The 27,343-nt window shown below is 42.7% G+C and overlaps 2 protein-coding genes across 7 annotated transcripts in view; both read left to right on the top strand.

The window, feature by feature from the left end:
- PIP5K1B (phosphatidylinositol-4-phosphate 5-kinase type 1 beta) overlaps positions 1-27,343 on the top strand; it is a 295,362-nt gene that overhangs the window by 63,029 nt on the left and 204,990 nt on the right. The window contains exon 1 of one of the 6 annotated variants that reach the window (XM_027615113.1): positions 24,873-24,891. The exons of the other annotated variants lie outside the window; for them this stretch is intronic. The gene's annotated coding sequence lies outside the window, so the exon portion shown is untranslated. Of the gene's footprint in view, positions 1-24,872; positions 24,892-27,343 lie in introns of those variants that run through there. 6 annotated transcript variants of the gene reach the window in all.
- FAM122A (family with sequence similarity 122A) lies at positions 12,217-19,299 on the top strand. Its single transcript, XM_027615117.2, has one exon. It carries the CDS (start codon positions 12,451-12,453, stop codon positions 13,312-13,314), a length of 864 nt encoding a protein of 287 aa, XP_027470918.2. The 5' UTR covers positions 12,217-12,450; the 3' UTR covers positions 13,315-19,299.

Here is a 27,343-nt window from a genome sequence, read left to right as displayed (position 1 = left end):
CTCTTTTAGGCCAGGATGATCTTTCTCTTCTTCAACACATCATTAAGATGAATTGAGCCTTTAGATTTTACACCTTCTTAGAGCAAATTAGGTAGGAAAAATGGGACAGGCTTTCACTGCCCCTTATGCTGTGGGGCTTTGTCCAGCTTATATTCTCTGTCCAGTGGCCAGATCAGTTAAGTATTCTCAAAGCAACAGCATGAATTGCCTTTTGCCTGCATTTTTTCTGAAGTAAAGGGGAAGTTTTTATGTTGTCAGTCATGGAGCTGGTGAAATGTAAGTAACGCTCTGAAACCATGGCTCTTCTTAATGAAGAAGGATTATAATTTCCCCAGATGTGACCGATCTAAAGCTAAAGGTTATAGACTTTAAATAAATATTTATAATCTATTCTTGGTGCCCTCAATTCTACCTCCTCATCCACTTCAGGGCTTTTCATCTCATATATCTTTTTTTTTTTTTTCTTAACCACTCATCTTTTCTCTGGAGAGGAAAAAAAAAAGGTTTCAGAAAGTCCCGTCCTGAAGAACCTTCCCATGACCCGTCATTGGTGACATTTTATTGCTTGTTTTCCTCTCAGTCTACACGAAAGCACCAGGCACCCAGTCAGAACTTGAAAAACGTTCTCTCAATCTGAATCAGCCGAGCTTTCCAAAGCTTAGTCTATGTGGCTGCCCCCCCACCCCGTTTGTTACCACCTCCCCTGGGGCCCAGCTCCTTCCATCTGCTTTTTTTCTGCACTCTCTCTCTCCCTCTACCTGCGTCCTCTCTCCAAGGTCACCAGGTGTCTCCCTGACACGAGAAACTCCCCCCCAATCCTTATATTCTTGAGCGCTTCTGCCACGTGTGTGACAAGTGTCCAGTGTCCCATGGGTACCAAGCAGCACTCGTGGGATGTGAGTAGAACTCTTTATTTTTGCCTCTCAGTGTAAATTTATTCAGTGGGGAAAGGTCTGCTCTTCTGAATGTAAAACTCAGGAACCTTTCTGCTCACTCTTAGGCAATAAAATGTCCTCCTGTCACTTGAAGTCACTGTCTGTAGTTGGCACTACAGATTTTGAGTGCCTTGCAATCGGCGAAGCCTCCAGCTTTACATCAGCTGCCCCCTCCCTGGGTGAGGGTCTGCTGCCTGCAAAGCCAGGCTGGTCTCCTGAGGAGAGTGTGGCTCTCTCTTCCCCTGCCTTTGGCCATCTCTCTGAGGTTCTGATGTCTCTGGGGCAAAACAGGGAGAGGAGCAAATCCGGGTAATAGAAAAACAAAAATTCTCAAAGGTCTTACTCAACTGGTACTATTGTAGGGTGGCTTCTTGTGTTCCAAGTTAAGCAAGTTAAACCAGACTCTTCATAGACTGTTCTTCCTCTCAGCTGAAAGCAATTTCCTCATCTTCAAAACTATTAGTACTTGAGTAAGTACTTCCGAGCTGTGGAGATGCTCTCCCCCCACTCCCCAGTAGTTTCCAACCTTTGGAGCATATCAGATTCACTTGAGGGGAAAACAATTTTTTTTTTTAATAAAAATTGAACTACCCTGCCCCAGGCCCTTTTGAAAAGGATTCTCTGGACTGAGGTTCTGTTGCATTTGTTTTCAAAATTTCATGGATGATTCTGATGCTCACTGAAGGCTGAGGACACAAGATCTAGCTTCTGTTATAGTTAATAATTTGTAGCTTCCCTCCTTCCTGGACTCTCACCTTCCCTGGGATCTTTTTTATCTTTATCATACTCTCTACGGAACCTTCATCATACTAGACTCGGAGGAAGTGTTTTGTGGTGCGAAGAAATATAAAATCTCAGGGTTCTGGCCGAGAAGCTTTGTTAGCAGTGTTGGTTCTGTCTTCGGATTGAACTGCAGACAGTTCTAGTGCTCAGTAAATACTGGATGAGTTGCTGGCTGGGTGGTTGGTGCTCAAGAAAGAGAAGTGAGCCTGCAATCTAGTTAAGTAAGATACCCTAGTTATGGTTCCAGGATCTCTTTTGAGAAGTCTCATTCATGTCTGGCTGTGATCTAAGAGCTGCATGATACCACCTCACTTAACGTTCCCAACAATCAGTTGACAGAGTGACTGTTGTTTTCATTTTTTAGGTAAAAAAACAAGTCCAAGGGGGTAAGTAACTTGATCCCCCGGGTCACATATTTGTAAGGTACAGTCATGATGTAAACCCAGGTTCTCGGACTTAAGAGCCCGCATTCTCAAATACTACGTTACAGCACTTTTCCCTCAGAGGGAGTAAAGCTTTAAAGAATTCTGAGAGATACTAAGGTTAGCTACCTCCACCCTCTTTTCAGTGTGCCTTTCTCTCTGTAGTCCACTGACCTGTCCTCTTGCCCTGCCCGAGCATCAGTGAAAGAATTTGAGCAAGAGGAAGGGGGTGTAGGTACCTTGATGACATAATTTCAGAAAATTCACTCTGGCAGTGTTGATGCAAACTGGTAGGATTGGAGCCGTCCTCACTGAGCAAGACACACTGGCGTTAAGACAGTAGTCAGGGAGCAGGGGACGGGGACCCCTTGCTTTAGTGTCAAAGGCAGAATGGAAAGGTACCAGATGTTAGGAGGTACCATGATGAGAGAGACGGACAGGAAGGAGAGGAGAGATCTAGATGATGTTGAGTTTTGACTTGGTTGTCTGGGGAGATTGTTGTGTCCTTCATTCTCAGGACTAGAAGATTGGGGGGAGGGAAAAGTGAGTTTGTTCGTCGACAAGTCTGAAGGTCCTGTGGAACCTCAAGTGGCAGTGCCTCGTAGGTGGCTACAGATTCCAGGCTCAAGATGGGGCAGCCATGTCTAGGAATAGAAATGTGAGAGACATCAGCACATGGGGCGTAGTTGAAACCAGGGAAGTGGATGCTCTTGCTTAGAGAAGGAGTTGGAAGTGAAAGGGGAACCCATGGAGCAAACATCACAAAGCAATCAGTATAAATTTAATAAAGCATCCTGCCTCTGTCCTGGATGCCTTTTTGAACGCAAAGAAATCATTGGTTCTTTCTGAACCTCAGTGTACTGGCTGGTCAAGTTTAGTGTGTGTCATTTGTCAATCTCCAAAGATTTATTTATTTATTTGAGAGATGGGGGCGGAGGGAGGGGTGGTGGGGAAGGGCAGAGGGAGAGAGAGAATCTCAAGCAGACTCCATGCTCAGCGCAGAGCCCAATGTGGGGCTCGATCTCATGACCCTGAGATCAGGACCTGAGCCGAAATTGAGAGTCAGACGCTTCAACTGACTGAGCCACCCAGGTGTCCCTAATATGGGTCATTTCTAAAGCCTCCTTCTGATCAGACATTCTACGATTCTAACCCTTTGCGTTGGGTTTCATGACTCTTTGGGGACAATAGGGCATTGTTTAATTGCCTGATTTTGTAACCTCACTGATATCTCTAAGCCCATGCAGTTATATGGAGTCCTCATCTGTCTGTCTGATAAACAGAATGATTACCCTTTATGTGTCCCGTCCACTGACATTCTTGGATGATAACCTGGAGCACCATGAATGTGGCAGGTGTGAAGAATCCAAGTGTATTTCTTGAGGGGCAGTAGGTGAGGTGATTAAGAGCTCACCTCTGGACTCCAGTTCCTCTACCACTTACCTGGTTATGTCACCTCAGGCAACTTAAACTCTCTAAAACCTCTGTAAAATGAGGATAATAAGCCTAGAGTTGGTGCGGGGACTGAACAAGTTTATACACACATAGGACTTACAACTTCTGTAAGTACCTGGCACACATGTCTTCACTTAATATAAGCCTCTTATCTGATGACGGGAATTATGAAAACATTGGTGGAAAGCATCTTAATTTTAAAGGCTGAAGACTTTTTGGTTTAGACTTTTGGTTTCAAAAGGAGAGGGAAAAAGAAAAATCTGTACCATTTCCTAATGAGTAGGAACTTTCAGATGGCTAAACTCCATGAGTGGTAAAAATAGACTTCATACTAACAAATGGAACTACTCTTACGTTCAGCTTAGAAATTAGCTAGTGTAATCCAAGAGGAATTAGAGCACCCCCACCCTTAATATGTGTTCTTTTTTGTTGCATTTACTTGTCCTATTTAGCTTAAAGGACAGTGGATAAAAAGAGCAGAACAAATCATGAACTGTCCTCTGTCCTAGTATTAAACCTGGCTACCTTCAAGTGTCAGGGAGGGTAAAGGACTCTTGGCTGTGCAGTAGCCACCCTCTGAAGCCAAAAAATATGTCCCTGAAGCATGTTGCTTCCCGGTCTTTGGGTCTGGCTTCCAACTTCCATGGAACATTTGTTCTGTTCCTCAAAACATCCCTACAGGTGTAAGCTACCTGGAGGGAAAGACACATCTTGAGGAATGGTGACTATTGAAACTTTGTGAATGGTTCTCCAGTCTGTTCTCCTTTACTCTGCTTGTTTTGTCTGAAAGAGGCTGTGTTCAACTTGTTTGTCAGGCATAGCCAAATATGTGTCCCTGTGCAGTTTATTAGATGCCAGGAAGGACGATAGCATGACAGCAGTAATTCAAAACAGGGATTAAAATGAATAAATAAGAATAAGCCTCTGGGATTAGTCCCAATTGAAAAGTTCAGCTCGACCAGGGAGGGTGGCTGCTGTCTTTGGGGATTAACAATTGGCTTGATGTTGGGAATAGTATTCACTGATCCAGCCACATTTTTATTTACTGACGGCCTTTACCCCTGTGGGGTCCATCTCTTCTCAGATTCAGTAAAATTCTTAGAAAGGAAGTTTATTCTTATTTCTCCTCATCAGGAACTGTGAACCACATATGAACCTTTGCATTCATACTTTTTTAAACCCCAGAACATGTATGTCTCTAAAAATTACTATGGTCTCAGGGAAGAAGATGAAGAGAGAATTTTCTTCCACAGAATCAAACTAGAAGCAAGAAAACAAGGAAGCCCTCTGGTGAGAGGGATGGAAAAGTGGGGAGGATCACTCTCTGATAGTGGCATTGAGGATTTTTTTTTTTTTTTAAAGAGAGAGCGAGAAAGAGAGAGAGAGCACAATCGGGAGAGGGAGAAGCAGCTCCCCACTGAGTAGGGAGCCCAATGCAGGGCTCAATCCCAGGACCCTGGGATCACGACCTGAGCTGAAAGTGGACACTTCCCTGATGGAGCCACCCAGGCGCCCCAGCACTGAGGATTTTAAAACAGAGGAACCTGTTTGTACAGAGCCTTTTAGTGTTTCTAAGGCCTGGTATGGACATCAGGCCATTTGATCCTCATAAAGAGGTTGTGTACCCACTTCATAAATGAGATAAGCCCAGAGAGGTTGAGAGACTTGTCCAAGGTCACAGAGCAAGAAGTATAAGAGTGTAACTCCAGGTTCGATTCTTTTTTTTTTTTTTTTTTTTTTTTTGCTGTGTACTAATTTGTCGAGCCCTTACAGAGGCTTCCAAGAAACCCAACTGGAAGGCCCAAGTATGTCAATCCAACTAGATTTGTAGCCTTCACATGTTTTCAGGTTAACTTTATATATTATCCATAAAGTCATGAGTTATTTTTTCCTTCTTGCCAGATGGATCAGTCCTTTGAGGGAAAGATGGGAGGCAGGCAGAGAGAAGCATGTAGCCACAGAAAGGGATATCAGCAATCGCCTTGGTTTACGGCCTAGGAGAAGTTCGATGCCAAAGCAAAGGCACCACAGAATGAACACTGCCTCAAATAGCTAAAACCAGTGAGGAACAAATGATACCAACTAATTTTTCTCTGCTATTGAAAGACTTAAGGCAGTAGATAGTGGGGGCTGGATTGCTCTTCTTAGTATCTTCCCTGATACTCTCCTTTGAAAAAAAATTGAACAGAGTAACTACAGTTCACATTTACGTGTTGACTTGAACTTTGCTGAGGGCCTAGGCTGTGAGATTCTTCTTTTGGGGCTTTGAGGCCTCTTTCTACCGTTTGGCCCATCTCCATAGGACAGGTGTGGCTCCGTGTGAGTGGGCTGATGGCTTTGTGCGGTCATAAAAAATGAACAGTGAATGGGGTCAGAAGTCCCAGAGTAAAGTTCCACACTGATTTTCTAATCCTTGCTGTTGCTTTAAAATTAAGGATTAGAAGAAGGATCCTTGAGGGTAAATACCTTAGAGAGGATCTATACTTAGCGGGTTCTCAGTAACTGGAGTGTGAATGGTTGATAAGTTTCTGATACCATCTTCTATTTTTCTTTCATCAGGATAGTTAAGTAAGTTCATTGTGGCCAAAATCGTGTCCTTAGGCACAATTCTCATTCTTTCCATACATGGTAACAGCCCGCACTGAGGTCCTTGACTCCGTTTGCTTTTACTGTTCCATCTCATGAATGATGCTAGGAGGATATTTGGAACCAACGTTGATTGAACACATACACAGTTGAGAAAATCAAAGGTTATGAAATGAGCTTCATTTCTTCCTTCGTGCCTTCTTCCTTAAAAATAACTAACTTTGAGGACATTTGGGAACAAGATCAAGGAAAGCTGTTGGTTCTGCTGGTGATCTGTAACCTGCCTCGGACAAGTATCCAGTGCTTCTGTGAGGTGGCTGGAATCTGTTGGTGTTCACAGCCCCAGTGAAATGTAGCTTGAGGAGTGTGTGTGTGTGTGTGTGCGTGTGTATTTCTGTGTCCATTCTTTGAGCTGGCAAGGCTGGCTAGCTGTTCTCCCACTGGTACTGTTGTGTGTCAGATTTGGAAGCTCAGCATTCCAGTTTAGACTCATGGTTAGTGTTCGAACAAAACGGCTTCCTTTCAGTTGAAATATTCTTACTCTCTTCTGTCTTCCATTTACATTTCAAGTTCCTATTCTCTTTTTCTGTATCAATAACATTTTGAAGTCTAATTCCGTATATAATGAGGTATGTACATTTCAAGTATTTAATGAATTTCCACGCATGTGTATTCCTGTGTAACCAGCACCCAGATCAGGAGATGGAACTTTCCTGTGCCCCCCGCCCCCCCGCCAGTCAGGTGTCCCAAGGGTAACAAGTATTTTGGCTTCTGCCACCCTAGGTTGATTTAGGCTGTTCTTGAACTTCATAAAAATGGAGTCACACAGTGTCTGACTCTTTTGTGTTTGATTTCTTTCTTGCAACATTATCCTGTAATTCATTCATGTTGTTGAAGAAATAATTCCATAGTATAATTTACTGTTTATGGACATTTGGGTTGTTCCCAGTTAGGAGTTATTACAAATAAGAATGAAGGGAACATTCTTGGACATGTCTTTTAGGACACACAAGCATGCATTTATCTTGGGTATATACCCAGGAGTGGAATTGCTGAACCATAGAGCATACATATATTTTCTTCTGGTAGGTACTGCCAGACATTTTTCCTAAGTGTCGTTGAACTAGGTGATGCTGCTATGTTCCTATACTATGGAAGTCCAGTTTTCATCTGCAGTATTTTTATTCTAAACTGGTGATGCTAGTTACTGTGGGATGTTGAGATATTTGTCAGTCCATCAAGAGTGTACATATACACACACATTTGTGTTTCACATTCATATGGATGGATTCGGAGGTAGATGTTTGCCTTGCCATATGTTTGGGGGTTTAATAGTGAAAAACTGCCCCTAGGAATTAAAAGGAAACTATCTGTTAGCTTAAGAAAATGTAATACTAATCACAATAAAGCTTAACCATTGAATAGATATCTGCTTTTATGACTCAGGAGTGAGCATGAATATCAACTGTCTAAGTATGGTATTTAATTCATACCCAGAGTGAAACCAGAAGGATGAATTGACTCAGGGACAATCTCCTGAATCCTGCCTCTGGCATTATTCATTTGCAACATTGCAAATTGCAATTTACGGCTGCTATTTTCTCTCATTTATCCTTTATTCCTTTGAGAGGAAGCAGTAACTAAATATATTAAACACTGCTTAGAATCCTCAGCATGGAGCATTTTAATTCTATCAAGAGTGTTTCCGCATATGATTGAAAAGGAGGGGAAACTCAGGGCTTCGGTTTCATAGTTCGCATAATGTTCAGGTGATCAACCTGTGTGGTCGGGAGGGCACTTGAATAAGAATCCTGCTAAAAGACAAGGAATTGTCAAAGTAAGAAGTACTTAGAATCAGTGTAGAAAAGCCTATTAAGCTGGATTTTCCAATAACAGAGTTTTCTTCCCTTCTGGACAAAGCTGTGCTAGTCCATTCAGTCATTGATCACTCATTTGCACAGTGATTCAACTTCTTACTAAGTCCTACGTACTAGGCCCTGGTCTGGATACTAGGCACACAGCAGGAAACAAAGCAAAGGCTTTTTTCTTGGGGGAGCTGACCTTCTTGAGGATAAGAGGCAAGAAAACGATATATATACAGAAAGGTCATTTGGTGCTCTAGAGGAAAATAAAGACGGTGGTAGGGGCATGGGAATGAGTGTAGGTTTGGTGGCGGGAACTGCTGTTGCTTTTTTTGTTTTTGTTTGGTTTTTTTTTTGTTTGTTTTTTGGGGAGAAAACCTCTCAGTCAATGACATTTGTGTAGAGACCTGAAGGGATGGAGCATGTGGACGTCCACTGCAAGAAGAGTAAGCCAGGTGGAGGGGGAGCATGCTAATGGGCTGAAGGACAGGAAGGGGCCTCTGCAGTTGGAGGGAAGGCAGTGGGGGGGGCGGGGGGTGGGGGGGGGAGACAGTATCTGGAGGTGGGGGCAGAGGGATAGCGGAGACCCAGATCAGACAGGGCTCTACGGACCTTTGTAATGACATTGACTTTTGCTGAGTGGCAATCCACTGAGAGGTTCTATTCAAGTCTTCCCTTCAAGGATTACCCTGAAGACTGGTTGGAGAATTGACTTAACAGAGACAGGGGCAGAAACAAGGAAATGAGGGAAGATTGCTAATAGGTGTGTTCAGGCAAGAACCAAAGGGCACAGATGTTTGATTTTGTGGATTTACCACCATCTCTGCGCTTTACTAGTAAAGATAGCAATTGTACTTATCCAGACATGGATGAACAGTGTTGGCATATTTGAGCCACATTAGTATTAATTTAGTAATATGCAAATCAGCAATATGCTATGGCTATTAAAATTTCTGGAATTAATGCTTTTTTTCTCTTTATCTACTGTTTTCCTCTGAAAGCTCTTCCTCTTCTCTCTCCTGTTTTTCCTTTTTTTTTTTTTAAATGTACCATTCTTTGAGCCGCTTATGCTTGAACTGGTCGTTTGTGATGCCCCTCTCCATCCTCTGTCAACACGGAGTCAGGTGCTGTTGATACCTTCCTGTCTCTCAAATCCGTCCCCTTTTTCTGCCATTCCAGCTTGAGTTTAGGCCTTGGTTTTTGCCTCACATTTAGCCATCAGATTCTCCTTCTCTAATCCGTGGGAAAGGCAGCAAAAGCACTGCAGGTTTTGAAGTGGGACCTTGCTTCAGATTGGTTCAGCTCTTTGTTCTTCCGTGTAGTTGTAGGGCCTTTTACAAAAGTTTTTAAAGATTTACTTATTTGAGAGAGAGTGCATGCACACGGTGGGAGGGGCAAAGGGAGAGTGAGAGAGAGTCTTAAGCAGACTCCGCCCTGAGCACACAGGGCTGTCTCAAAACCCTGAGATCATGACCCGAGCCAAAACCAAGAGTCAGATGCATCACCAACTGTGCCACCCCGGTGCCCCCCTTTTGCAATTTTTGAACTCCAGTTGTCCCTCTACAGAATGAGCCTAACAGTAACTAATTTATAGGATTGCAGTGAGGATTAAGTGGGACTATGGAGTGTTTAAAGTACCCGGCAGGTCATAGGTGTTGGTTATCTCCACTTCCATTCTTCCACTTCACTCTGTCCTTGAGCTGCCTGGCAAGTCCTAAAGTATAGCTCTCATGGTGTCATGCCTCTTGTCAGAAACCTTGCATTTTTTCCTGTTGCCTCACATGTTAAATACGAGCCCTTCTGCCTGGCATTCAGAGCCCTGGTTCTCTCCCTCCAACTTCCATTTCCAAGTTTTTCCCCATTACTCTTCTTCTCCGTGTACATCATGTATTAGCAAATTCACTATTATCATGCCACCACTTCTATATGAAAATCTCATCACTCTAAAATAAAAATCCTACCTGTACTTCACATCCTGCCTCAAGTACCGTTGCCTTCACAAAGCTGACAATCTGGAAGCGGCTTCTCCCAGTTCTAAAACATCACTGCACTTGGAGGAGGCAACATGGTGCCCAGCCTCTGGAGCCAGAAAGCCCAGATTCCGCTCTCTACTCTCATCCTGGTGACATTGCTTCATTTCTGCATCTCAGTTTCCCCCTGAAAAATGAGGACAGTAATACCTCCTTGATAGGGTTGTGGTGAGGACTTAAGTAAGGTACTACATGTGAAGCACTTTGAATAGTGTCTGACACTGGGGAAGCTTAAATTAGTTTCTCTATAATTACAGGCATGAATAATGAACATTATTATATCATTAGGACATGTATTTTACAGGGAATTCAAATGAAAAGCTATTTTGAGATACAGTGGGAAAAGAGGCATAGACTAGGAGCCAAGAGACCTGGATTCTAATACTGTTTCCCACAACTAAACAAGCTGTATGATACTGAATATGTCACCTAGCCTCTCTGGACCTTACTTTCTTCAGCTGCAAAAAGAGAAGGATGAACAAAAATCACTAAGCTTTCTTTCCCTTCAAACAGCCAGATGGGTATCTGATAGCCACCTGCAACTCAGATCACCCAAAACAGAACTCTTAATTTCCACTCTTTGAAACCCACTCTTTCCCTCTCTCCGTAAATAATACCATCTACCCAGTGTTAAGAAACCTAGGAGTTGCCTTTGAATTGTCTATTCCTTTCATCATCTAAATTGAATCCATCTGCATAGCCTGTTGGTTCTACTCCCAAAACATCTCGATTCCATCTACTTCTCCCTGTCACTGCTACTCCAGCCCTAGCCCAGTCATCTGTCTCTACTGTTGCCATAGGTTCCTGATCCACCCCTCTGCTTCGCCTCCTGCCGGCTTTCAGCCTAATTCCCACCGAGCCAAAACGATATTTTAAACCTAAACCAGATAATATCACTCTCCTGCTTTAAACTCCCTAGTGGCTTTTCATTGTACTTAGGATGAGATCCAAACTCTTCTCTGTCCTCACACCACTCTCCCCCTTATGCTTCAGCGGCCCTTTTTTCTTTTCATGCCAGCTCACCAACCTCACCTCTGCCTAGGGCTTTATTAGCACATGCTACTTTCTATGCTTAGAATATTCATCCCCCAGATGTCAACATGACTTGCTTCTTGTAGTTAGATCTCAGCTCTAATTGCCCCCTCCCTTCTATCAGTAGTGCTCTATCACAGCATCCTGTTTTTTCCTAAGGTTTACCACTATCTGAAAATAGCTTATTTATCTGTCTCTTTCCCTTCACTAGAAATTAAATGCCCTCATATTAGGGCCCTCTTTCATAGCAGTGCTTAGGACATAGGAAAGAGGGAAAAAAAAAAAAAAAACTCGACCGAATACATGAATAAATATAAACCCATTTTAATGAGCTATCAAAGTTTATATTAATTACATGAGCTAAGTATTGTGTTTTTATTTTTAAAGCGGGAAGCACTATTGCTGTCCCTTCGTTTAATCCCTCATAATGAAGATTACTGAGTACATATGCTTGTGCTAGAAATAGGACGGTAAATAAAACAATAGTAATACAATGACAGGTTGGGTTTTTTCCCCCTGATCTAAATAGTTGTCAAATTTACCATTCTCTCCCTCTCTCCCACACTAACACCTCAGTGCAAATTACCATCTCCTCTGGCTTAGGAGACTGCCTCCTGTCTGGTCTTTTTCCTGTAGGTTCTAATCTCCCAAGGATCTTCCCTCTGGGGCTTTGCTGTCGCTGTTATACCCATGCTTGAAAACCTTCCGAGTTTTCATTGTTCTCAGGAAAAAGGCCAGAATCTGCCCGGGTCCACCGCCTCATGTCAGGCCAGCCGTCACTCTCCACGGCAGCAACACTCCCTCCCTCACCTCCTCGTTCCCGCCTGCCACCACGCTGGTGGCCCTAGCTTCCCGCTTCCTGGACGGTTCACTAACCCCGCACCCATTTTGTCTCCTTCAGATCTCAGGAGATGGTCCCTTCCTCAGGGAAGCCCTCCCTGGTTAGGCCAAGCTCCACTCCCCTTCATACAGCCCCATATCACCAACGGCCTCTCAGGTCTCCTTTTATAAATCCATACTCCGGAATATGGTAACCGTATTAACACGCGTAGCCGCGAGTCTGCAGCTCAATAGCTAATTGCGGAAGAAATGGACTGAATAGCCGCCCAAACACTCCTCGCCCCTCCCCCTAGGGCGGCGGAACGGCTATTACGCATTAAGCAGGCGCCGCGGAGAGAGAAATCTCACGGCGCCTGCGCGAAGGGGCACGCATGCGCAAAAGGACGAGCCCGCTGACAGATTCGCGGCGGCGGCGGCGGCGGCGGCAGCGGTGGCCCTGGCCCTGGACCGCGGGGAATGGGAGTCCTAGGTCTCTGAGCGCCGCCCCCGCCTCCCTGCCCCCGACATGGCTCAGGAGAAGATGGAGCTAGACCTGGAGTTGCCTCCGGGTACTGGCGGGAGCCCGGCGGAGGGCGGCGGCAGTGGCGCCGGCGGGGGCCTCAGGAGGTCTAACAGCGCCCCCCTGATCCACGGCCTCAGTGACACTTCACCGGTGTTCCAGGCCGAGGCGCCGAGCGCCAGGCGGAACAGCACAACGTTCCCGAACCGCCACGGCCTGCTGCTGCCGGCCTCCCCCGTCCGCATGCACAGCAGCCGCTTGCACCAGATCAAACAGGAGGAGGGCATGGACTTGATCAACCGAGAGACCGTCCACGAGCGCGAGGTGCAGAACGCAATGCAGATAAGCCACTCCTGGGAGGAAAGTTTCAGCCTGAGTGACAACGATGTGGAGAAGTCCGCCTCCCCGAAGCGCATCGATTTCATTCCGGTGTCACCAGCACCGTCACCCACCCGGGGGATTGGGAAGCAGTGTTTTTCACCATCCTTGCAAAGTTTTGTGAGTAGCAATGGATTGCCTCCAAGTCCTATTCCCAGCCCAACGACTCGATTTACTACCCGGAGAAGCCAGAGTCCCATCAATTGCATTAGACCAAGTGTTCTTGGACCACTGAAAAGAAAATGTGAAATGGAAACTGAGTATCAGCCAAAGAGATTTTTCCAGGGCATCACCAACATGCTTTCTTCTGACGTTGCCCAGCTGTCAGATCCTGGTGTGTGTGTATCGTCTGATACCCTTGATGGAAACAGCAGCAGCGCCGGATCTTCTTGTAACTCACCAGCGAAAGTCAGCACTACCACCGACTCTCCTGTGTCGCCTGCCCAAGCGGCCTCTCCATTTATTCCAGTAGATGAACTTTCATCTAAGTGATTCACCCACCCATCCCGAGACTCGTTTTTTGTTTTGTTGTTTTTGTTTTGCAATGGAGAGAAAAATCAAGTTGGAGCAAGCACTGAACTTTGTCAATTAATTGAGGCTATTTCCTATTTGACCCTTTTCCTTTTTTTTTTGGAATTTCCTGAAATGTTGTTACTCTAGAGAACTTTTATGTCAGGTTCCTGCGGATGCCCTTGAATTCAGTGTAGTAATATTTTCAGGCGTTTTCCAATAAGTGTGTCGAAGCATACGTCTTTATGCTGCTAATATGTTTAAATACATATGTTATCCCTTGATTTTTTAAAATAATTGAGAGCTCTATTTATTTATGGGATTATTAAGTTCTGATGCAAATATAAATGTTGAATTAATCAGCACAGTAAACTGATGTTTTAAAATTCCGTATTTCATGCCCACACTAGTTTTTAATGTTATTTTTCAGTGATTGCTAATTTCTATTGATGAAGAATAACTTAGCTGTTTACAGCGATTTTAAAAAATATGTTAGTTATAACGTATCAATCCAGTGGTTGTCTATTTTATCCAGGAATCCTTGGATATTTAATTTTCTGGGTACACAAGTGGCTGGGAAGGGGGAATGATAAAAGAACAAAATATAAAAGTTTGCAACAAATCTTTTTAAATTAACTATATAAAAGTAAACACTTAAACGCATTTTCTAGTGAAATTTTAATAGTAATTCTAATAAGTCATGCAAATATAACTATAGGAAAGTTTAAAAAAAATTTTTTTTAAACCAGAAAGTGCATTCTCTTGGGTATAATCCTGAAGGGAAATGGGACAGTGCCTTGCAGTCTTAGCCCACTGTACATAGGCTGAGACCAGGTTCTTTGTACCACTGCAAACTTAAAAGTTTTTCAAATGTAGAAAATGTGGGAAGCCCTGTTGAACTTCACCAGAGCACCCAGGCAGATAAAAGTCTCTCAATCCTTGATATGCTTTAAAATATCCAATTGTGCCTCAGTGAAAATCCTTGCCAACAAGTAGCCAAAGCAGCTTTTGGCTGCTTTTCTGCTCTGCCCATCTGTCACCTTCCTGGTTTTCCCTGGCTCAGGAAGGAAGCAGCTGTTTCCTTGCCAACAGGTCCTTCCTCTCCACCTCCCACCAAACTAGGGCACCATCGGTTAGACAGAGGTACAGTGTGACTTGGATTTCTGACAGTGAGCAACAACAGAACTGTGGAATTGTTGCAGGAACCTGTGTAGTTAGAGCTACAGCTGGAGTTGACTGCCTTGGGGATGCCAGTTGATTAAGGGTCAGTGACTTGCAAGAGAAAAATCAGTGGAGAGTCACATGGGTAAACCATTATTTAATTTAGGTTCTGTTAAAGGTAGAATTGTGAACTGTTCTTTCCTTTGCCTTTTACAAACTAAGACAAAATATGGAAATATTTAATAACAAATGTTTTTATATTATACTTCCTATATCTTCCTTTACTAGATAGATAGAAAGAATGGCTGACAAAAAGGGAAGGGGAAGAAATAAAAGAGAGACCAAGACAAAAAGCTCCGGCTTTCTAAATTACTGCTTACAGAGACTTCAACGATAATGTGGAATTTTTACAACTATGAGAATAAATGGAACTGGTCAACTTTTGAAAGTTGCCTTAAGAATTCAATGAAATTATGTCAAGGGTAATTATGTGTCCGTCCGTAGGCTGGAAATTCTCTGTTTTGGGTAATAGTTCACGTGCTCCAGTCCTGACATTGTTCCTCCAATCCAAACCTGTATAGCCAACTTCCTGTTGGGTACCTTGACCTGCTTCCAGAGGTGCTTTAACCTCAGCATCTCCAAAACAAAATTTAGTTATCTTCTCATTGAACCCGTTCTTGAATTACCTAAATTGATGTCCTCACTATCTGATTTTCTAAACTAGAAACCATGGGAAGCATTTTTGACTTTCCCTTTTCCCTGTCACATCCACGCCAAGTCCTGTCTCCTAAAGTGAATCTCAGACCTCTCCCCTTCTCTGTTTCTGTTGCCTCTGATTAAACTTAGGTTCCAGCCTAAGTGATCTCGCCCGTTTTCCCATCTCCCTTCTGGCCCAGTCTTCACCCTGCCTCTAAAGTGATCTTTCTGAAATAGACACTTGATTATTTTTTCCACCCTCCTGTGTGAAAACTTTGTGCTTTCCCATTTCCCACGGAGTAGGGAATGCTTTCCGTAAACTGGCACATAATAAGGTCCTTCATGTACTGGGCATACTGTAAAACAGCTTTACAACTCTGCTCATCCTATCCCAGCACACATCTTCCTTCTTATTCTGCAAACACCAGACTCCTTGATATTCTTTAAATATGCCATGTACTTTCATGTGTTTGTGCCTTTGGATGGATTGTTCCTTCCCCCCAAAATGCCATTCCTGTTCTTTTCAGCCAGGCAAATGCTTTTGTTTCTTTTTTATTGCATGTTAATTTAACTATGAAAGAATGTATACCTGCTGATTATAAAAGTATTTAAACAATGCAGATATCTATATAGTAAAAAAACGAAGGTCTGCCTTTTACTATGTAAAATTCATCTTCCCTTCCCATTGGTAATTTCTGTTAATTCAGTATATATTGTACAAGATGTTTTACTCGTTTCCATGTATATATGTATATAAATTCAGGAAACCAACATGTCCTTGACATCTCTCTTCCTTTTCTTTCCGCCATATCTTCCCCAAGTCTTAGTGATTGTCTCTTCCAGAATCTACCACCTTGTTTTCATCCCTACCGCCACCCATTCCCTAGGCTACCATTCCTTTCCCTCTCAGACTCCCACTGGTCCCTCACACGCTCTGGTAGGCTGTCCATTCATTCTCAATATAGCAATTAAAGTGATGCTTCTAAAATTGCATTTCTGATCCTTCCATCGTCCAGCTTAAGGCTTCTCATTTGCTTCCTGTTATGTTTATGGTTTACCAAAATGTATTAACTCTGGCCCAGGAGGCTCTGGGGGATCTGACCCTTGCCCCTCCCTCCCCTTGTTTTCTGTACCTCACCCTCACTGGCTTGCTTTCTTCTCGTTAAATACATCATCTTCTCTCCCATTTTAGGTCCTTTTTTCTGAATGCATAAGGGAAATCCTTCTTTCCGTGAGCTTATTTTTCTATATAGGTGGTAAATTTTAAATCAGATGAGGCTCTAAGAGTTTATGTAGACCATTTACATTATCATATTATTGTTCATAACTTTAGGCGTTACTTTGTAAGGGCTTAACTCATGAGAACTACCCTTCAGAAAACATTTGTAAGGTATTAGTATTGCTAAGCTATAAGCTTTGTGCTGGAAGTCCCAAGCACATCAACATTTAGTTAAAGTACAGTCTGTCACATATAACAAACCTCTGTGGTCTGTTTTCCTTTATTGTGTTCCTTAAAAACACTATGAAAATGGAAAAAAAAAATGTTGATTACCAAATCTGTGGCTGCTGGATGTCAGAACCTTTAAACATACTTAAAAGATTGATTGTAGTCAAGAATAACCTGTATCGGGATGCCTTCCAGTGATTCAGATTTATGTTAGTTCAACTGGTTACACACCTACAGCAAGAGACCACTCTTCAATACTTGGCAGTAAGATGGGGAAAGTGCCAAGGTTTATGAGGGGAACAAGACTAAGATTTTTTTTTTTTTATGGCCGTGTATATAGAGCAGGAGAAAAAGTTTGAAGATCCAAGAGAGAGGTGGGAATAATTTCCAGAACAACAAACCAAGGAATCTGATGTAACCTGCATTTCCTGGGTAGCATCAGCAAATAGAAGAAAGAGTCAGCCTGAGAAAGGAGGTCTGGAGGCATTTTTTTTCCTTTGAAAGCAGAAAGGAGAGGGGGAAAGGCTGCAACAGAGATACCAGTACATGTTGAATTGATTTCCTGTTGCAGGAGTATATGGGTGTTGAGGAAGGTGTATGAAAAGTGGAAAGGATTTGTATCTGATTGCGTCTATTTTCTAATTACGAAGTAGTCTAGGATATTTGAGGGTGGGCGGGAGTAGATTTAGAAGCTTGAGCAAAAGAAAGATTTAATGTTACCTTAGGAAAATCTGTAAAGCAGTGACTCCGGGTCAAGAGGAAGTTTTACTAGGCCACATTGGATGCCTGGTTGCAGTTGGATGGCAGGCGCAAAAAAAGTAGATTGGATTGACCTAGGTTTAAGAACTGATTAAGTAGATCTGGGTTGAGTCCATTGTATAAAGCAATTAAAGATTCTGCTAAAAGTGTGGCTGACTTAATGGCCAAGGCCTTGAGGATGGTTAAGACAAGTCAGCAGTGAGTAATGGACGAGGTCCCTTTTCTCAAGGCCTTCCGATCGGCCATGACAAAGTATACAGAGTATTGGATCTCATGCAGAACTCCCGCTTCAGTTTTGCCCATATTTTTCATGGCTGATTTCGTTTTGTTAGAGAATCAATCTTAAATCAGCAAGCCGTGAGTTCCACTTATATGATAAGAAAAAAAAAATCAGATTGCTCACTGTAGCCAACACAGTTCTTTATACCTTCCTTAACTTGCCATCCAAGTAAAAAATTTTCTTAAAAGTTGAAATGACCTTTCTGTAAAAAGAAATCGCATATAAGTTACTTGCTATGTGTCAGGCACTGTTCTAGGTACTCAACAAATTTATTTCATTTAGTCTTTATCACTGTCCTCTGAGATAAATGCCATTTCTCTTGTTTTACAAATGAGGAAGTCAAGCACAGAGAGGCTACATAGCTTGCTGAAGTTTCTAAAGGTGGGGGGGGTGGGGAGTAGGCAGCGGATCATGGTGGTTAGGAACACAGGCTGTGGAAGGGAGTTGTGAAGAGGATTACGAGGGTCAGTATATGTAAAGTCCAGCAGTGCTGGGCAGTTTCCGTGGAAGTGTCAGCTCTCCTCATCACCATGGCTGTTGTCATGATTGTCATCTAGCAGGGACTGGTTAAGGGAGCTTCTCGTGATCACCCAGGGCTGGCAAAAATTGCTGCATTCACACTCAGTGACAGCACGCTGACCACCCTTCAGGGCAGCCTGTCCTTTGAGGTCAGTGTTTTCCGTGTTGGAGAGTCTTTCTTGCAGCTGACATGTCCCTTTGTAACTTTAACCATTTAATTCAAGGCTGTCTCTCTGGAAAATGCAGAACAAGGCTTATCTCTGTCTTTTAGGTGATAGATCTTCCTTCGCAGATCAGAAACACTGATCCTCTGTAATTACCTTCTCGTGCTGCTAGATTTGAGAAATCTGGAGCAGTTTTCTCAGTGTGTTCCCCCCTGTGAAATCAGGCTATCCTCCTGTACAGCCAAGATTTTCACAAGATTGTGATCCCTCCAAGAGTGCTTGCCTTCCCCAGCAGGAAAGCAAAAGATGGCCGGATAGCATGAGCCATCGCCAGTAACAGTAATTAATACTAATTAGCACTAATATTTATTGAGCACTAAATTGAGCACCTAGACACTATTTCCAGTGCTTTGTATGAATGAGTTCATGTAATTCTCATGACAGCCCTGTGGGGCAGGTGCTGTGATTATTTCCATTAAACATGAGAAAACCAAGTACGTTTTCCTAAGTGTCTATTACTTTTTTTTCCTTTTGAATTTAGGTCTTTTTTTGTCTTTTTCTTATGAACAGACTTTTTCCTTATTTGAGATAAAGTCTATTTTCCAGCTTGCTCTTGCTGCCACTTATATGTTGAATCAAATGATATGTTTATTTTAAAGGGTAGTTTTAGACATTAGTTTCATATTAGAGGAAGCTCTCAGGAGAATTTTCTTTAGTAATAGGTAAAATTAAATTGGTATAGAAAGAAATTATGGTGTACGTATTTTCAAACTGATTTGCTCTTTGAAATAAATCTGAAAACAAACAAATCCTAGGCTCTTTCCCTTCAAAAAAACACATATATATGCCTTATTTGAGTTATATAATATCCTTGGTTGTCCTTAGATTGTCCATTCCTAGGAAAACAAAAGCAAGACCATTTTGACCCTCCCACCTTTCACCCCCCCCCCACAAAAAAAAAGCCCTGTCAGCTTAAAATGTATCAATTTTTTCTTTTCCTTTTTTTTAATTGAAGTATAATTAACATACAGTGTTATAGTAGTTTCAGGTGTACAATATGATTCAACAATTCTGTACATTACTCTGCTCATCAAAATCAGTGTGCTCTTTAATCCCCATCACCCAGTTCACCCATCCTCCTGTGTTTAAGAGCCCGTTTGTTTCTTTGTGTGTTTCGTTTCTTAAATTCCCCATATAAGTGAAATCATGTGGTATTTTTCTCTGACTTGTTTCACTTAGTATTATACCCTCTAGGTTCAGCCATGTTGTTGCAGATGCAAGATCTCATCCTTTTTTATGGCTGAATAGTCATTCCACTGTGCCTACCGCATCTTTCTTATCCATTCTTCTCCTGATAGACACTTGGGTTGTTTCTATATCTTGTTTTTTTTGTAAACAGTGCTACAATAAATATAGGGGTACATATATCCTTTTGAAATAGTGTTTTTGTTTTCTTTGGGTAAATACCCCAGTGGTGGAATTACTGAATTATAATTCTAGTTTTAAGTTTTTGAGGAACCACCATACTGTTTTCCAGAGTGGCTATACCAGCTTGCATTCCCACCAGCATTGCACGAGGGTTCCTCTTTTTCCACATCCTCGCCAGCACTATTTCTTGTCTTTTTGAGTCTAGCCATTCTGACAGGTGTAAAGAGATACCTCATCTTGGTTGTGGTTTCCAGTTCTCTGATGATGATGTTGAACACCTTTTCATTTGTCTGTTGGCCATTTGAATGTCTGCTTTGGAGAAATGACTGTTCCAGGTCCTCTGCCCATTTTTAAATCAGATTATATGTTATTTGGGTATTAAGTTGTTTATATTTTGTTATTTTATATATTTTGAATATTAATTCCTTATCAGATACATCATTTGCAAACCAAAAAAGACACCATAGGCAGTAATCTCTGACATCGGCTGTAGAAACATTTTTCTCTGTCTTCTCAGGCAAGGGAAACAAAAGCAAAAATAAACTATCAGAACTATACCAAAATAAAAAGCTTTTGCACCCCGAAGGAAACCGGAAGCCGTCAAGAAAATGACAACCTACCGAATGGGGAAAAAAAAAATGTATCTTTTCTTAGAGGTAAAGTTAACAGCAGGATTTCAAGAAGGATCCAAAACCTTTTATTGCCTATTAACAACCTTGCCTTCTTTTTCTGCAGGAACTCTCCCCAGAGGGCAGAGATTTAAATTCAGAACAATTGAGCAATCTCTGAGAAACTTCATTATTTTTTTAACTTTACCTCATAGAAAATCACTTCACTGTTGAATGAAAGGACCCAAAAAGGAAAACTTCCCTTTGAGTGCATTTTCGAATTTGTGCTTAGACTTCAGGTTTCACAGTGTCATGTTCCTACCTTAGACATTTTGAAACAAACCATCAAAAGGCACAATTTGTTCCAAAGGGTTAGTTATCATTTTAGAAGTTCAACAGATACTGAAAAAAATCACTTCAAAGGGGACTTGTAGTTCTATAGCTTGTGGAAATAATTTTATAACATGGAGAGTTTAAACAGATAACATCAAGTACTCAAGTTTTATGCATGTACAACACACACGTGCATTCATTCACACACCCAGACACACACACACGCCTGACATAGTTTATGAGCCTTGGTCTGTGTGCTTGGAGCCATATTTAGCTTTTTCCCCCATTTTAGATTTCCTCTCCTTTTCCCCCTCCTAATTCAAGTGCTACCCTCTAAGAGAAATGGGTATAGTTCTAGGATCTCGTTGTGCCTGAAATCTATTTCTCTTTTTTAAACTTCTGGAATAAGTACTAGGGAGATGTGAAAATCACTCACTGACAAACTCTAGGGCAGTAGGACTGAAACTGGAAAACAGACAACCTGTTGCTTTTATTGTCCTCCGAAAGCTCAGTTCTGTATCAACACCAGGGGTAGCTCTGGTTTTTTTCCAATCGCCTACAGTGGTCTTCCACGCCAAACTAACATCTGGGGCTTGGCTAACAAGACACGTTGTGAAAGAAGACAATTGAGAAAGATCTTCTGTGCCCTCAAAACGCAGAGCGGTTGGTGGAGGTAACCATTCCTGTGATTCAGGCAATCCCTCCACCTTGCTTGAAGGAGAAAGAAAGTTTTGCTGTTGCGATAGCAGGAGGATTACCGGAGCTCTAGAGAGCCAAGTAGCTATTGAGTGTTGGGATCTTCTGAAAGGAAAAATCTGAGATGTTCAGGAGGGAATGGCAGTGGGCAGGTGATGTGTGGACAGGGTGTTTCTTTTGGCATGGGAGCCCTCTCTTGGACTCTCGTGAGCTCCTTGTTGACTCAAGAGTGACATTGGTGTTGGTTTTCTTCATGGACCTTTGTTTACTCTCTGCTCCACTTGTTTTGGGATTTGGAGTTGAATCAGGATATCTTTATGAATTTCTTTAAGTGTCTTTCTTTTAATGTTCTCTTCTTTTGAGTCTTCTGAAAAGATAGTAAACGATAATAATGATAATAATGATCCTTGTCAGGTTACTTTGGGTCAAACACTACAATTCCTGGAGCTCTTTACCTGACCAGTTTATACTAGGTTTCTAACTCTGACTTAAAATTCTATACCTATCTGTGGAGTCTTTCTTAGGGCCCAGTCTTACCACACTACTTGCTACCAGATGTTTCTAAAATACAAACCCGAAATGCAACATGAATAGCTACCCTTCAACTTCAAGATTGAAGCAAATTCCGCAGCATGAGTGAGAGAAGACCTCCCCACCTCCACATGTCCCCCGAGTCCCAGGACCCTAATTACACTGAGCTGCCTGAGGTTGCCCAGGGCTTCCTGCTCCCATATGCTGTCTGTGTTGTGGTACGCTGTGTCCTCTGCTGAAAATGGCTCTTCCTCCCTCCTCCTCCTATAGTCTCTGCCATCCTTCTTTCATTAACTCCTTCAAAACTTAGTCCAAGAGGAACGTGTTCTGGAAAACCTTTCCTGATGGCCCTTGCCTCCCAGCCCTGGTCAGTTGATGGCTCTCTTCTGGTCAAGTCCGTTAACAGGCCGCCTTGTATTTGTGTGGTTCCTTGTCTCTTTGCCACGTGCATAAGCAAAGCCTCGGCCTTTTACTTCTGTCCCTAACACCTGCGCAGAGCACATCATAATTGCTGGAGTTTACCTTGAATGGATGAGTAATAGATGGATAAATGGATGAACAATTGTCACAGGATATTTTTAAGAGAAAGGAATCCAGCCATGTGGCCAAGCTCTTTATAGTTTGCTAAGAGACTAGAAATTCACTTTTTGAGCAATTTTGACTTGTGCATCTATTAGTGCTTCATACCGGCTAGTCTCTTAGGGTACATCAGTAGACAAAACAAAGACTCACGCCCTTGTAGAGCACATGTTCTGCTTACATTGTAACAGGCTACAGGGAAGGGTGACCATAAACATAGTAAATAATTACATAACACGTAGAGTGAGGAGCAGTAAGGAGGTCAGGGGTGGCTGGAGCAGAATTGTTGAAGGGAAAGATAGTCGGAGGAGCTGAGAGAAGTGGGCAGGGGGAGGGATTGTTGCACATGTAGATGGTGTAGGGTTTCGCGTGCCATGGAAGGACTTTGGCTTTGATTGTGAGAGATGGAGAGCCATTGCAGGATTTTGAGAATAGAAGTGGCACGATCGTCATAAGTTTTACAGGGAACACTCCTGGGGCGCCTGGGTGGCTCAGTCAGGTGAGCGTCTGCCCTCGGCTCAGGTCATGATCTGAGGGTCCTGGGATTGGGTCCCTCGTGGGGCTCCCCGCTCAGCCGGGAGCCTGCTTCTCCCTCTCCCTCTGTTCCCCCTTCTTGCGCTTCCTCTTTCTCGCTCTCAGATAAATGAACAGCATCACAGCTGGCTAGATAAAACACTCTTGCAGTGTCGACAGTAGACTTTGAGGGGCAGGTGTAGAAGCAAGGGGACCAGTCAGGAGGCTTCCCAGCAATCCAAGTAAGAGACGGTGGTGGCTTGGCTGTGGGTGGTAGCAGTGGAGGGTGGGGAGAAGTGGTTAAATTCTATATTTTGAAGGTAGAGCCAACAGATTTAAGATGGCCATGAGAGAGAGAAAAGGATAATTCCAGGGTTTGGGGGCCCAAGCAACTGGCAGAGTGGAGCTGCCATCACCTGAGATGTGGAAATCTAGGGGTGCAGTCAGGTTTTTTTTTTTTTTTTTTTTTTTTGGCCGAGGTTGTAGAGGTGGAGGGCATCAGTAGCTCAGTTTTGGATGTTAGGTACATGATCCTTATTAGACATTCAAGTGGAGATGTCAGGGGAACGGTTACATATGGGTGTCTGGAGTTCGGGAAAGGGGGCTAGGCTGGAAATACACACTTGGGAGTCATCTACCAATGACTGCGGATGGTATGTAAAATCAAGAGAACACTCGAGATCACTGAGGGTCCCGGGAGTGTGTGCCAAGAACAGGAGGGGGTGAGAACCGAACCTTGGGGCACTCTGTCACATTAAGAGGTCCTGGAAGAGGAGCAACCGGGGAGGTGGGAAAACCAGGAGAGTGTGGTGTCCCCGACACTGTGTGAAAGGAGATGGCACAGGTGGGTCTGTGCGTTGTGGTTCTGACAAGTAAGGTGAGGACTGATCGCTGAGCACCGATTTGGTAACACGTACATGACAGGCCACCTTGGTGAGAGTCCTTGCCTTGGAGTGGTGGGCTGGAAACCTAGAGTAGCAGGAGCGGAACTGGAGTGAGCCACAGGGCTGAAGAAAGAGAGCGGGTTCTTTCAGGTCCTTGAGGATAAAGAGGAACCAAGGTGGGGGGTCATCCTTCCTCCCTTTCTTATTGGTAAACTGTTTTAAGCATTTCCCAAGAAATGTCTCTTTCCATGTGTATAATTATGGTCTGGGGAAAAAACAAGGCCAAATAAAATTTTCTTCCCCCCCCCTTTTTTTTTTGCATTTTTGTGGGGGGAAAAGTCTATATAAGTAAATGTTTTTCCTCCAAACACGAGCAAACAGTAACAGCTAAAGGCTTACTGATTCACTTCCTTCATGAATTCGTCTGATTCATTTTATTCCCTTGTCATCTATTTTTGATAGCTTTTTTTCCACTTATAAATTGAAATTTAGCTCCACACCCGTGACACAATTACCTCTGTACATTTGGCCTAGTTTCTTAACCCAGAGACATTTTCCTTTTCAGTGAGTGCTGTGAATTTTTTTTTAAGTAGTTCATTGTCCTCTTAGATTTTATTTAGGGACCGATTATTTTTTTTGTATTCCTTTTCAAAATTATTGCCGAACACTTGGAGAAGAGAGCACCGGTAATGATAAGGAAGAAAGAATGCCTTCTTCACGTTGAGCTGCTCAGATTTCATTCTAATTATAAGATATTGTCAAGTTCATTCTTGCGGGTTGGGCAGCCTGTCCCAGTCCTTCATAGAAGAGGACTCAGGGACCTCCAAGCCAGATTTGTACCCAGGAGAGAACGTCGCCTGCTCTGGGATCCACTCTCTCCTGATACTGCATTTTTGTCTTTCAAGACTCAGATCAAGTCCTGCTCATTCCATGGAGCCTCCTCTGCTTCTCCTGGCTCTAGGTAGTGTGGGTTTCCTCTGAATCACTGTACTGCCTACTGCCTATAGCCCTTACTTTGTTGTTGGCAGCGTGTGTTTGGGGGCGGGGGGGGGGGGGGGGTGTTGTAACCCTAATGGTTAAAAAGCACAGCCTCCGCAGACTGTTAGAACTGCATTCCAGACCTAGCCTTTCCATTTCCCAGCTTTGTGATTTTAGACCAATTAGTTAATCGTTGCGTGTCTTGGTCTTTTCACCTGTTAAATGGGAATAGCTCCTACCTCTAAAGTAGTTAAGGATGAGAGGAGAGGGCACAGGCATGTAAAATTATTTGCCAGGAAACTGGTAACTTGAATCAATGCAAATCTGAAGGATATATGTCACCTATGAAATAATCACCTATCTTTATGGTGCATTTCCTGGAAGAGAGGGACACTGGCTTGTGTAGCCTTCCTAATACCAATTCTTAGCTATCGAAAACTCAGTGTTTATCACTGATGATAGTTGGTCTTAGGGAAACGGGGGATGGGTGCTCATGGAAATTGATATGCGTGTCATAATGTATTTCATTGTTGCGCATCAGTGAGTGCTTTAGGCTTTAGGAAACCTTCTAGACTCAAACTCTTACACAGTCTAAGGAAGTGCTGTTACAAATTTTATGGTATATGAAGTCAGTAAGCTTTCCTTTTAGTTTTCCTGATGCTCGTGAAAATTGCTGAGTTTCTTCCTCTTCTTGACATTTCACAGCCCAGAATACAGAAATCTGCTTTAACTTTCACAGTCTATCAAAATCTGTATAATTAGGAGAGGAGCTTAGATGACTTTTAAGGAAACTTTTATTTTTTTATTTTTTTTTAAGATTTTATTTATTTGACAGAGAGAGACACAGCGAGAGAGGGAACACAATGCTGTGACCATGCTGTAACATTACATCCCCACCCCACCCCCATGACTTATTTTATTTTATTTTACTTAAAGATTTTATTTATTTATTTGACAGAGAGAGACACAGTGAGAGAGGGAACACAAGCAGGAGGAGCAGGAGAGGGAGAAGCAGGCTCCCCGTGGAGCAGGGAGCCCAATGCAGGGCCTGATCCCGGGACCCTGGGATCATGACCTGAGCCGAAGGCAGACGCTTAACGACTGAGCCACCCAGGCGCCCCTTAAGGAAATTTTTATAAGCCATGTATTTTAATAATGTGAAAAAAGATTAAAGGAAATAGCCAAATAGACTAAAAATACATACACACGCACGCACACACACTTTCTAGTGATAAAGCAAGATACGTTCATTTTAGAAACTTTAGAAAACTCCAACAAGCAAAAAAAGTACATTGAGGTACAGCAGTTTATACACCCATGTATATTCTTCCAGGCTTTTTCTGTGGTTGAATATGCATATGTAATTTCACCCCAAAATGGCATCATACTGTGTAGTCAGCTCCATAAACTGCTGTTTTTTATGTAATATATATACAGTGAGTGTTTTAAATATACTTCTGCATCATTTTACCCTCTGTAACTATACCATGTTATAGTTAACCAACTATTTTTGGCTCTTTAGAATGTTTCCAGTCGTTCTCAATTACAGTGTTTTAATGTATGTCTGAACAACTTTTGAAATTTAAAGACCCCAGGGTTTTCTTGGACTTGCCAGTGTAAAATAGCTGACATGTTCATTTCCATGAAATTTTGTCCACTTTTAAAACATTCTTTTCCAAGTCAGTTTTGAGTGATTTATTGAATGGTCATGTTTGGAGCTCTTGTGTGTGACTGGAAAAAAAAAATAAGTACAGTTCTTTGAAAATAGTGTGTATTTCAGACCTTTTTTTTTCCTATGAATCTGTGACAGCCTTTTCCTCATTCGATCCAAACTAGAGAGTTAGGACAATGTCCTAACTGGACAGGAAATGCTGCTCTGAGGTTTTTAATCTCGTAAACTAGAATGATCCGGAATTCACCTGTCAGCAAGGTCACCAGTAGGTGGGGTGTTCTATCATTTCAGTGGAAGAAAGGCTGAAGTGGGAGGGACGAGGGGGGGGGGGGTGATGAAGAAGGAAGCCAGAGTTAGAGATCGGCCCCACAGACTTCAGGTCACCACTGTTTCCATCTTCCATAGCTCTGGCAACTTGAGATCCCAATTTTCTGAGTTATTCAAGACCACAGATACTACCTCCAGCTTCCTATGGAGACGTCTCCGAACTCTTGACATTAAAACTAGCAGAGTTCTGTTTCATCCACCTGGAGATGACAAAAATCCTTTGTGACGTCATGTTTGTCAGTATTAGGGTTATAAAATATGGTCACCAAACTTATAAGTCTTCAGAAAGGAATAAAAGAGATGGCTTAAGCATTCATTTTGCAATAATTGTCTGATGAATACCTACAGTGTAGCTGGCACTATCCTGGGGACTGGTGTTACAAAGAGAGATGAGTCCCTAAGCTGCTCTTTGTGGGGTCCACAAACGAACAAATAA

This window comes from Zalophus californianus, chromosome 13, assembly GCF_009762305.2.
Source record: "Zalophus californianus isolate mZalCal1 chromosome 13, mZalCal1.pri.v2, whole genome shotgun sequence".
Classification (NCBI taxonomy): Eukaryota; Metazoa; Chordata; class Mammalia; order Carnivora; family Otariidae; genus Zalophus; species Zalophus californianus.
Note: the sequence above shows the minus strand (reverse complement) of the source record. Positions and strands in the feature narration are given on the sequence as shown.

Bases quoted from the DNA above. Each gene is read 5' to 3' on its own strand.
- FAM122A (XM_027615117.2), top strand. From the start codon at position 12,451: ATGGCTCAGGAGAAGATGGAGCTAGACCTGGAGTTGCCTCCGGGTACT.